The 11,241-nt window shown below is 52.6% G+C and overlaps 1 protein-coding gene across 5 annotated transcripts in view; it reads left to right on the forward strand.

Annotated features, from left to right (window-relative positions):
* MYH14 (myosin heavy chain 14) overlaps positions 1-11,241 on the forward strand; it is an 86,621-nt gene that overhangs the window by 54,817 nt on the left and 20,563 nt on the right. For all 5 annotated transcript variants that reach the window (XM_054511525.2, XM_054511526.2, XM_064581739.1 and 2 more), the window contains 8 exons: positions 1,702-1,825; positions 2,410-2,581; positions 3,788-4,000; positions 4,526-4,670; positions 4,808-5,014; positions 6,802-6,906; positions 6,993-7,145; positions 8,386-8,634. In XM_054511525.2, coding sequence (XP_054367500.1) covers positions 1,702-1,825; positions 2,410-2,581; positions 3,788-4,000; positions 4,526-4,670; positions 4,808-5,014; positions 6,802-6,906; positions 6,993-7,145; positions 8,386-8,634 — 1,368 coding nt within the window. The remainder of the gene's footprint in view (positions 1-1,701; positions 1,826-2,409; positions 2,582-3,787; positions 4,001-4,525; positions 4,671-4,807; positions 5,015-6,801; positions 6,907-6,992; positions 7,146-8,385; positions 8,635-11,241) is intronic.

Here is an 11,241-nt window from a genome sequence, read left to right on the forward strand (position 1 = left end):
CCATCCTTCTGTGGGTCAGCTGGGGCTCCGTCGCACAGCTGCTCCGTGGCTCTCGGAGGCAGTCACTGTGGTGTGGGGGCCGGGTGTGGATGTCTGCCATCTCGGTGCTCCTTCGTGTGGCTTCTGTCCCCACAGGAGAGCGTGGGTTTCTTACGTGGCAGCTCCGGGCTCTGAGAAGGGGAAGTGGAAGCATCCAGGCCCCTTAAAGTATTAAGCCTGAAACTGACATGGCATCACTTGTGCCCAATTCTATAGATCAGGGATTGGCAAACATCTTTTGTAAAAGATCAGATAGCAAATATTTCAGGCTTTGCAGGCCTCTGTGCTTCCGTCACAAGCGCTCAGTTCCGCCGATGTAGCATGAAAGCAGCCACAGATGGTATATGATCGAATGCGTGTGACTGTGTCCCAATAAAACTTTATTTATAAAAACAGATGGTGGGCCAGATTTGGCCTGCACACTGTGGTTTGCAGACCACTGAGCTTAAAGCAGTCATAGACTCAGCCCAGATTCAGGGGGTGGGAAATTAGGCTCCATCCCTGGGTGGGGACATGGCAAAGAACCCACCACCATCTTTTACCTGCCACAGCTAGGACTGGGCTAGGCACAGGGGATATGGCATTGAACTAACCTAGAAAGCCATTTATGTCCTCACAGGGGGCTGGGGGAAAGGGATGCTAGATGAGACACCACAGAAAATAAACATAACCACACATTGTGACTTAATTTTAAACTGTCAGAAAAGAATAGAAGACTATGGAGGGGGGAGCCTGGGTGGCTCAGTCGGTTAAGTGGCCTTCGGCTTGGGTCATGATCCCAATATCCTGGGATTGAGCCCCACATGGGGCTCCCTGCTCAGCGGGAAGCCTGCTTCTCCCTCTCCCGCTCCCCCTGCTTGTGTTCCCTCTCTCGCTGTGTCTCTCTGTCAAATAAATAAAATCTTAAAAAAAAAAAAAGACTATGGGGGGTGACGGGTGCCTCACCCGTCCTCGGGGTAGTCAGGGAAGGCTTATCTGAGGCAATGATACCTGAGTTGAGAGGTCAAGGATGCACAGGAGTTTTCTGGAACATTCCTTCTGGTACAATGGCTATTCCATTCTACGCTGTTCCATTTCTTTCCTTTTAAGGGTAGTGCCAACACACTACACTGGTTTCCAGAACCACTCACAGTTGGAAAAGTACTGCTCCAGGCCAGTGCTTCTCAAATGCTAATGTGCCCAGGAACCATACGGAGAGCTTGTTAAAATGCAGGTTCTGCTTCAGCAGGTCTGGGGTGGAAACCGAGATGCGGCATTTCTAAAAAAGCTCCCATTTGATGCTGCTGCTGGTCCGCAAACCCATTCTTTGGGTGGTATGGATCCAGAACTCACGTGAATGCAGCGGATGGGCAAGGATGTTCACCGCAGTGTTGTTTATAATCGCACGTGACTTGGAATGAACCTCAGCGCCCATGAGTGGGATGGTGTGTTAGTGAATGGTGGGGTTCTTCGAATAATGGGAGGCTAGCCTGTAGTTACGACGTGTGCACCCGTGAGGGTGGGACGGGTCTGCAGACCCAAGAGAATGGGGAAGGAAGGTTGGGATCCGGAGCAGGAGGCTCAGGGAAGGGTGGAGATGAGCAGAAATGCAGATGAGAAGGCACCAGAGATGAGCGTTGAGGGGGGGCTGTTCTGACCGCCCCCACCTCCCACCACCCTCAGGAGCGGAAGCTGCTGGAGGAGCGTCTGGCCGAGTTCTCGTCACAGGCGGCCGAGGAGGAGGAGAAGGTCAAGAGCCTCAATAAGCTTCGACTCAAATACGAGGCCACGATTGTGGACATGGAGGGTGAGCACCGCCCCCAGTGGGACGCCGCACTGCGCATGCTTGGCGGCGGTGGGGGAGGGGGGACGTTGGGTGAACGTCGCGTGCTGTGGAGCCTCAGTGGTCGTACCTGCTAAATGGGGGCAGGAAAGAAGGCTCAGGGCAGACTGGGTGTCCTCCCAGCTCTTAGGTTGTTTCTGTCACTCTAAATGCAATTCTCTTGCTCTCTCCTCCATGTCTTGGGTCACTCTCTCTGACTGTCCCACTGTTTCAGACACATTGTTGTCGCTGTCCCTTGCTATTGACTCAGAATCAGAAGGGAGAGAGCACAGGAGAAGGCTGTGGAGACAGGAGAGGAGAGGACAGGGCAGAGACAGCCACTGAGCAGGAGCAGGGCTGTCACTTGGGGGTGAGGAGGAGAGCACAGCACCTGGGGGTCGGGCCCAGGGTCGGGGAAGCTGGAAAGAGGGGGCGCAGAAGGAGATGCTGAGCCACAGCTTCACCGCCACCCCCACCCCAGCCAGTGCCGGGGCGGGGCCGCGGGTGTGGGCGAGCTGCTGGGCGTGGGGTCCGGCGCCCTTCTGCATGGCCCCCACTCCCGCCTCCAGACCGCCTCCGGAAGGAGGAGAAGGGCCGCCAGGAGCTGGAGAAGCTGAAGCGGCGGCTGGACGGGGAGAGCTCGGAGCTGCAGGAGCAGATGGCCGAGCAGCAGCGGCGCGGGGAGGAGCTGCGCGCCCAGCTGGGCCGCAAGGAGGAGGAGCTGCAGGCGGCCCTGGCCAGGTGCGCGGGGCTGGGGGCCGGCCACCCACAGCGCGTGGCCTGCCCGCGGGAGGGGCGCCGCGGGGAGACTCCACCAGCGCGCATGCGCCTCAGCCCCGCGGAGCCTCAGCGTCCGCTTCTGTAACCTGGACCCGGCGAGAGCTCCAAGCCCGCCGGCTTAAGGGACGAGTGAAACGAGGCCCCGCGTGGCTAGGAACTTGCCCAGTTCCGCGGTCGGAATAGGGGATCAGCTCCGGCTGATCATAAGCGCTCCGGCCATGAAAGGAATCCTATCATTATGATTACAGCCAGTCGCAATTATGGAGCACCTACTGTGTGCGCTCGGTGTTACGAATGCCTTTTCCCCGTACACGAGCCCTTGATTATAGGTGCAGCTCAACTTAGATGTTAAAATGTGGGAAAATGTGTGTCTTATAATCAGTGGTACGTGGGGGTGTGTGTGTGGCTAAGAACCTGCACCCTCATCCGACTTCTGGGTTCAAGCCCTGGCCCCGCCCCTTTTCTGCCACCTGACCTCACCCACGTGCCATCGGCCTCCCTAGCCTGTTTCTTCATTTGTGAAAGGGGGGTGCTTTTGAAGCTACTCCTAAGGTTAGTGTGGGGATGAAGTATGAAAGGGTTCTTTAAAGGACGCCTGGGTGGCTCAGTCCGTTAAGCGTCTGCCTTCGGCTCAGGTCATGATCCCAGGATCCTGGGATCGAGCCCCGCCGCGGGCTCCCTGCTCGGTCTGGAGAGCAGGGGATCCAAACCCCGGTCTACGTGGCTCCATGAGCAATTTAACTCCCAGCCACTGCTGCCCCTCAATTCAGCTTCTCTTTGCTAGAGGTTGTGTATCATCGGGGTCATGAGGCTGATCAGATGCTGGGGTCAGCTCTTCCACTTGCTGACCTTGTGACCTGGGCAAGGACTTTCCCACTCTGTACATCAGTTTTCTCATTTGCTGTGATCATGAAGTGAGATGATAAAGTAAAGGGTCCCCTGTGGCAGGGGCTCAGTAAGTGTCCCTGTGATTACTCTTGGTGCCATCCCCATTTTACAGCTAAGGAAACTGAGGTTCTAAGGACTGAGGCATGCGCCCAAGGGCAGAGCTGGGATTTCAGCCTGGGATGGACCACCCCCAAATCCACCTGGCCTCCCGGCCCCCCAAAATCATCCCTGCCCTTTGCCTGCCCCTGTACCCACTCCGTGGTCCTTGTCCACCCCCAGGGTGGAGGAGGAGGGCAGTGCCCGGGCCCTGCTGCTGAAATCGCTGCGGGAGGCGCAAGCAGGACTGGCTGAGGCCCAGGAGGACCTGGAGTCCGAGCGGGCGGCCAGGGCCAAGGCAGAGAAGCAGCGCAGGGACCTGGGCGAGGAGCTGGAAGCACTCCGGAGCGAGCTGGAGGACACGCTAGACTCCACCAACGCACAGCAGGAGCTCCGGTGAGGCGGCTGGCACCACCTGGGCACGGGCAGGGCAGGGTGCAGGGAGAGGAGAGGGACTTTGGTGTGAGCCCTCCATCGACACAGAGGTTTAGCCGTGCACCAGTTGTTTATCGAGTATTGGCTCTGCACCTCGGCCAGGCTGGGGACAGAGATGAGTCAGACCCAGGCGTTTCCCTCGGGGACTCCCAGTCTGGGGGAGGCAGTCGGGCAAAGGGACCCAATCCAGAATAAAGCGTGCTCTAAGGGAGCAGCACAGGGCATTGTGGATGATAAGAGCGAGCCCCAAAACCATGTCTATGGAGGGAGTCCAGGAAGACGTCCTTGAGAAAGGGCCTTTTGAATAGGGTTTTGAAAGATGGGTAGGAGCTCACCCTTAAAGCCACACTCCTCCCTCGGTTACCACCCAGATCCCTTAGGGAATGTAGAGTGAGGTCCTCATCCTTGAAGGGAAACAATAAAAGGAGGCACTTCCCCAAAGTCCCTGCCTTTCTCTCTTCTGAAACCGTGTTCCCTCCACAAAAGGTCCAAGAGGGAACAGGAGGTGACAGAGTTGAAGAAGACTCTGGAAGAGGAGACACGTGTTCACGAAGTGGCGGTGCAGGAGCTGAGGCAGCGCCACGGCCAGGCCCTGGGCGAGCTGGCAGAGCAGCTGGAACAGGCCCGGAGGGTGGGTTGGGGCAGGAATGGGGAACCCTGGAGGCCTGGCAGAGGGAATAGCCAGTGCCAAGGCCCTGAGGCAGGAGGGTGCCCGGTCTGGTTGAGGGAGGAAGCATAAATCTTTACTTGTCTCTCTCCCTTTGCCAGAGCAAAGGTACCTGGGAGAAGACCCGGTTGGCCCTGGAGACGGAAGTGTCTGAGCTGCGGTCGGAGCTGAGCAGCCTGCAGGCCTCACGTCATGAGGGCGAGCAGCGGAGACGCCGCCTGGAGTCCCAGCTGCAGGAGGTGCAGGGCCGGGCTGGTGACGGGGAGCGGGCTCGAGTGGAGGCTACTGAGAAGCTTCAGCGAGTCCAGGTGAGTGGGACGGCCAGGGCAGGGACCCTCTGTGGGCTTCTGTTTGGTCCACAGCAGCCCTGTTGTCCCTTCGAACTCTTCCAGCATGATCACGCACGAGTAGCTGGGATTCAGTGAGCAATTACTTTATATCAACTATCCTATGTATTTCACTAAATCTTCCTGACTCCTAATTACTGTTCCCCTTTTACATCCGAGGAAACCGAGGCCCAGGGAGGTGAGGCTGATCGTCTAAGATGCCTCAGAGCCAAAAATTGAACCCAAGCATGCCTGACCCTATAGCTCTTAACCCTACCATGACATCTCACCCTCTGAGAAGCCTTCAATAATCTGTATTCTGATGAGAAAAGCCCCGTTTGGACACATGGAACTGTGTGGGGATGATATCATACTGTGACTGTTAAAAGAAATGTGGACTTTTATGTTTTAATTTTATTGTGTTTCTATAAATGGCTGATACTTATGCATTACTAAGAATACAAAGAAGCAGAAAAAATGAAGGAAAAAAAGACTTTTAAAAAAATAATTTTTAAAAATAATTTATTTTTAAGTAATCTCTACACCCATCGCGGGGCTCGAACTCACAAACCCGAGATCGAGTCGAATGCTCAACCGACTAAGTCAGCCAGGGGCCCCAGGAGGAATGATTTTTAGTTGTCCAATTCCTCCAGGGGAAAACACCACTACAGTTAGTTTCCAGATTAAAATGCTGTATTAGTTAGGGTAAAAGCTAAACTACTATATAACAAAGGCACCCCAGAATCCATCAGCTTAAGTGAAAGACATGTGTCTTTCCCTCTCGAGAAAGACTCAGGGTAAGCAGTGGAGGCCGGCAGGATACTGTGCTCCACAAGGTCACTTAAGATCCGGGTGCCTTGGTCTTGTCATGCCACTGTCCCTGAGAGCATCGCCCTCATCTTCAGAATCGAATCTGGATTATGGGCACATCCGTGCTTCTGTTTAGGAAGAAAAAGACAGGGAGCGACAAAATTTGCATACATCGCTTTGCTTATATTCCATTGGCCATCACATAATCACGTGACCACAGCTAGCTGCAAGGGAGGCTGGGAAATGTAGTTTCACTAGCCACAGGCCTAGTGAATAGACTGTCATAGTGGGACCAGGGAAGAGTGGATTTGTGGGGACAGCCGGGATCTGCCCCAAATGGAATCATGCTACCTAGAGGTCACTGTACTAAATGTTTTACATATCACACACATAAGAGTGACACCAGAAGTAGAGTTGGGTGGCTGATAGCAAGAGTTCCGGGCAGCACTAGAAGTTTCTTTAGTGATAGAAATGTTCTGTATTTGCACGATCCGATCCACTTGGCCACTGAACACTCAAAATGTAGGGAGCAAAGCTGAGGAGGTGGATTTTTACTTTTTTTTTAATTTTAGTTTTTAAATTTAAGTAGCCACGTATGGCTGGTGGCTACCATTTTGGACAACACAGCTGTAGAGCCAGTCTGCCTGGCTCAGTCTTACCTCTGGTACCTCTGTCATCTTGGGCAAATTTTGTAACCTTTCTGTGCCTCAGCTTCCCTTGATATAAACTGGGAATAGCGCTATTGGTGTGTGAAACCAGTAGGCTTCCTTCCCTTGGAGAGTGAGGGCCACATGGAAACTCTGCGTTTAACTATTTGAGGAACCACCAGGCTGGTTTCCCCAGCAGCTACCCCACTTGACATCATCGTCACCAGCCCAGTGGAGCAGGGATTTGAGGGGGAGGAGCGGCTGGGGTCAACCGGGTGGAAGCCACCATTGGAAGGTGCCCCTTCCCCGCAGGCTGAACTGGAGAACGTGTCTGGGGCCCTGAGTGAGGCTGAGTCCAGAGCCATCCGGCTGAGCAAGGAGCTGAGCAGCTCAGAGGCCCAGCTACACGACGCCCAGGTGAGGCCAGCCCCCCCTGCACCCCACTCCCCATGCCTCCCCACCCTCTGCCCTCACCTGACTTCCGTTTTCCCCACCATCTGCAGGAGATGCTGCAGGAGGAGAGCAGGGCGAAGCTGGCCTTGGGGTCCAGGGCGCGAGCCCTGGAGGCTGAGGTGGCTGGGCTGCGGGAGCAGCTGGAGGAGGAGGGGGCTGCCAGGGAGCGGGCGGGCCGCGAGCTGCAGACTGCCCAGGCCCAGGTGAGCAGCCCTGGAGGGCGACCTCGAGGGCCCTCCAGTCCCAACCCACTCCTCCTGGGTTCCCCAGCTCAGGGATGGCCCCATTGCCCACCTGGTCCTAGGCCAGACACCCAGGAGACCCCCATTCTCATCTCTGACTCTCCCTCAGCCCACAGCCTGTCAGTGCAGAGCCCACTCCTCCTCCCCCGACTCTCTTTCACCCCTACTCTGCATCTACACAGACTTAGACCTGCTCAGGCCTCATCCTCTGTCGCCTGGATCCTTGTCTCAGCCTCCCTTCAGACCTCCCTGCCTCCAGTTTCTCCCCTTCTAGCTCATCCTCCACGCGGTCTTTCTACCACAGAGCTGCCCCTGCTCCTCTCCTGCTCCTCCCCTGCTCACAGCTCTCCCTGGCTCCCTGTGCCCCCAGGATAGAGCGTGTGCCTCTTGGCCCTGCCTTTGCTGGCCCTTCCGTGTCTTTAGCTGTGTTCATCTCTCACCTCCTTCTCCACTTCACACGAGAAACCCTTTTCATTCTTCAGGACTCAATATCAGCTTCTCCTGTTGTGGGAGGTCCCTCACTGCCCCACTCTGAGCTCCCACACCCTTTTTTCTCCTCATCCCCATTCTAGTCACCTTGGGCTGGAACTGTCTCTGCCTATGGGTCCCCCCACCAGAATGGGAGCTCCTTGAAAGCGGGACCCTCTCAGAGTTAGATCTCGGTCTTCAGCACAGGCCAACATGGAACCTGACGTATAGGAGGCCTGGAGAAATGCTTGTTGAATGAATGAGTGCTGAATGCATGCCTGTAAATATCCTTCTTCAACTGGCAGACTCCTATGCATACTTCAGGATCCATCTCAAATGCCCCCCTCCTCCAGGAAGTCCCTCTTGAACATTCTAAACAGATTCTAAATTCCTCCTGTGGGCACCCACGGCTCCCATGCTTCTCCTACCTTAGCCTCCACCACCCTGGGCATGATGCTCAGTCTCCCCCCCCATTAAGGGGGGTTCCCCAGGGTGGAGTCCAGGTCTGATTCATCCTCTGGGTCCCCGTGGGAGTAATTTTCATCTCCTGAAGAAGCTGAGGTTCACACAACTCACAACCTCAACCCTGCTCCAAGGCAGAAGAACCCAGTGCAGCGAGTCACTTCCCTCCTCCAGCCTCAGTCTCCTCCTCTGGGAAGTGGGGCACTACCAGCTCACGCCTTGGTCGCAGCCATGACTGCCACCCACCCTCTCCTCCCACCCCCACCCCCAGCTGTCAGAGTGGCGGAGGCGCCAGGAGGAGGAGGCGGGGGCACTGGAAGCTGGAGAGGAGGCACGGCGCCGGGCAGCCCGCGAGGCCGAAGCCCTGGCCCAGCGCCTGGCAGAAAAGACCGAGGCGGTGGAGCGGCTGGAGCGGGGCCGCCGGCAGCTGGGGCAGGAGTTGGACGATGCCATCATGGACCTAGAGCAGCAGCGGCAGCTCGTGAGCACACTGGAGAAGAAGCAGCGCAAGTTCGACCAGGTGGGGCGCCTCAGGTTCCCGGGTGGGAAGTCCGGGTGCTCTGTCGCGCTTCCGCGGCTCAGCTGTGAATTTGGGGGGACCATCGGGCAAGATGCTTCTTCCCTCTAAGCCTCTGTCAAATATTTAGGCCCCCCATCCATCCTGGTTTATGTCTCTTGTCCCAAAATAATTATTGGTAGTACCCACTATTTTTTTTTAAGAGAGGGGGGTAGGTGGGGTACTCACATGTGAGCAGGGGAAGCGGCAGAGGGAGAGGGAGAGAGAGAACCTCAAACAGGCTCCACGCTTAGCACAGAGCCTGATGCAGGGTTTGATCCCTCGACCCTGAGATTGTGACCTGAGCCAAAAGCAAGAGTCAGAGGCTTAACTGACTGAACCACCCAGGCGCCCTGGTCGTACCTACTCTTACTCCCCAAGATATCCTGAAGGTGCACCAGAGTGTACTGATGAGGAATAAATGAAATAACACATCTTGCTCCTCCTGCTGACACACTGTGTACCTCAGGCAAGCTGCTTTTCCCATTTCAGCCTCAGTTTGCCCATCTGGGAAATGGGGATAATCTTAAGCATCTGGCAATCTGAGGATGAAATAAAAATCATAGGACCCTACAGCATTAAGATCAGGCAACCCTGAGGTTCAAATCCCAGCTCGGCCCCTTCTGGTTGTGTGGCTTGGATGAATTGCCCAACCTCTCTGTGCCTTATTTTCTTCATCTAGAAAACGGGAGAGTCGTTATTTTCCCTTCATTTTTGAAGGATATATCATTGGCTCTTGAATTCTAGGCGAACAGTTTATGCTTTAAGCACTTTGAAGAGATCATTCCATTTTCTGTGGCCTCCATTGTTTCAGATGAAAAGTTAGCAATCATTCAAATCCCGTGTCTTTGTAGGGATCTATGTTTTCCTGTCTGGTTTAAATTTTTTCTCTTTATCTTTGGTTTTTAGCAGTTTGTGATATATGCAGCTGTGGGCTTTTGTATTTGTCCCACAGCTGTGGTTCATGTTTTTGATCAAATGTGGAATTTTCGGCCATTATTTCTTTAAATATCTTTTCTGCCCCATTCTCTCTTTCCTCTTCTTTTCAGACTCCAAACACATGTATGTTTGACCACTTACTGTACCATCAATTATCAAGGCTCTCTTTGTTTCTCCTAGAGTTTTATATAGATTCTTCTCATGTGAATCTCTTTTTTTGATTGGCTTCTTTCACTCAATTATTTTGAGATTCATACATGGTTTTGCATGGATTAATAATTCATTCCTCAGGCCACCTGCCTGGCTCCATTGGTCGAGCATGCAACTCTTGATTTTGGGGTCGTGAGTTCGAGCCCCACGTTGGGCATAGAGATAACTTAATAAAACAAAAATTTTTTAGTAATTATTTATTCCCCCCCCTTTTTTTTTACTGCTGAGTATTATTCCTGTATCAATAGAACACATTTTGAAAACCATTAACTTGTTGATGAACATTTGAGTGGTTTCTAGTTTGGGATTATTATGATTAAAACCTTAGTCTTTCAGGGCACCTGAGTGGCTCAGTCGTTAAGCGTCTGCCTTCGGCTCAGGTCATGGTTCCAGGGTCCTGGGATCGAGCCCCACATCGGGCTCCCTGCTCAGTGGGAAGCCTGCTTCTCCCTCTCCCACTCCCCCTGCTTGTGTTCCCACTCTCACTGTGTCTCTCTCTGTCAAATAAATAAAAAAAATCTTAAAAAAAAAAAACCTTAGTCTTTCTAATAGGATGTGGTGGTTTGACTTCACATTTTCCTAATGAGCAGTGACATTGAGCATCTTTCATGTGCTTATTTGCCCTGTATACCTCTTTGGTGAAGTGTCTGTTCAAATCTTATGCCCATTTTTTTTAAATTGGGTTGTTTCCTTTGTTTTGTTTTGGGGGTGGGGTTGTTTCTTTTATTATTGAATTGTGATAGTTCTTTATATATGGTGAATATAAGTTCTTTACCAGATGTATTGCTTTGCATCTATTTTTGTCCAGTCTGTGGCTTGACCTTTTGCTCTTCATAGAGTCTTTCAAAGAGCAGGAGGTTTGAATTTTGATGAAGTCCTATTTACTAATTTGTCACTTGGTGGGCTGTGCTTTTTAGTGTTGTGTCTGAGGAGACTTTGCCTAACCCAAGGTCACAGAGATTTCCTATATTTTTTTTCCAGAAATTTTCTACTTTGCTGTTTTATATTTAGGTCTGTGATCCAGTTTGGGTTAATTTGTTTATATTGTGCTATCATGGCTCCAGATTAATTTTTTATACATGGCTGTTGAATTGTTCGAACACTGCTGAAAAGACTTTCTTTACTGACTCATTCTTGCATTGATATTAAAAATCAGGTAGCACCAGTTGTCCAATCTTTTCTTCTTTTTCAAAGTTGTTTTGCTTCTTTCAGGTCCTTCGCATTTCCGCATGTATTTTAGAATCTGTTTGTCAGTTTCCACACACAGAAGGAAAATCCTCTTGATTTGGGAGTGTGTTGAATCTACAGATTAATCTGGGAAGAACTGATATCCTAATAATATTGAGTTTTCTTGCCTAGGGACGTGGTACATGTGCCCATTTATTTAGATCTCCTTTACTTTTTGTACTTTTTAAAAATTAT

The sequence above is a fragment of the Mirounga angustirostris genome, unplaced genomic scaffold (assembly GCF_029215605.1).
Source record: "Mirounga angustirostris isolate CCGP_5_RB_7025 unplaced genomic scaffold, mMirAng1.0.hap1 SCAF_16, whole genome shotgun sequence".
Classification (NCBI taxonomy): Eukaryota; Metazoa; Chordata; class Mammalia; order Carnivora; family Phocidae; genus Mirounga; species Mirounga angustirostris.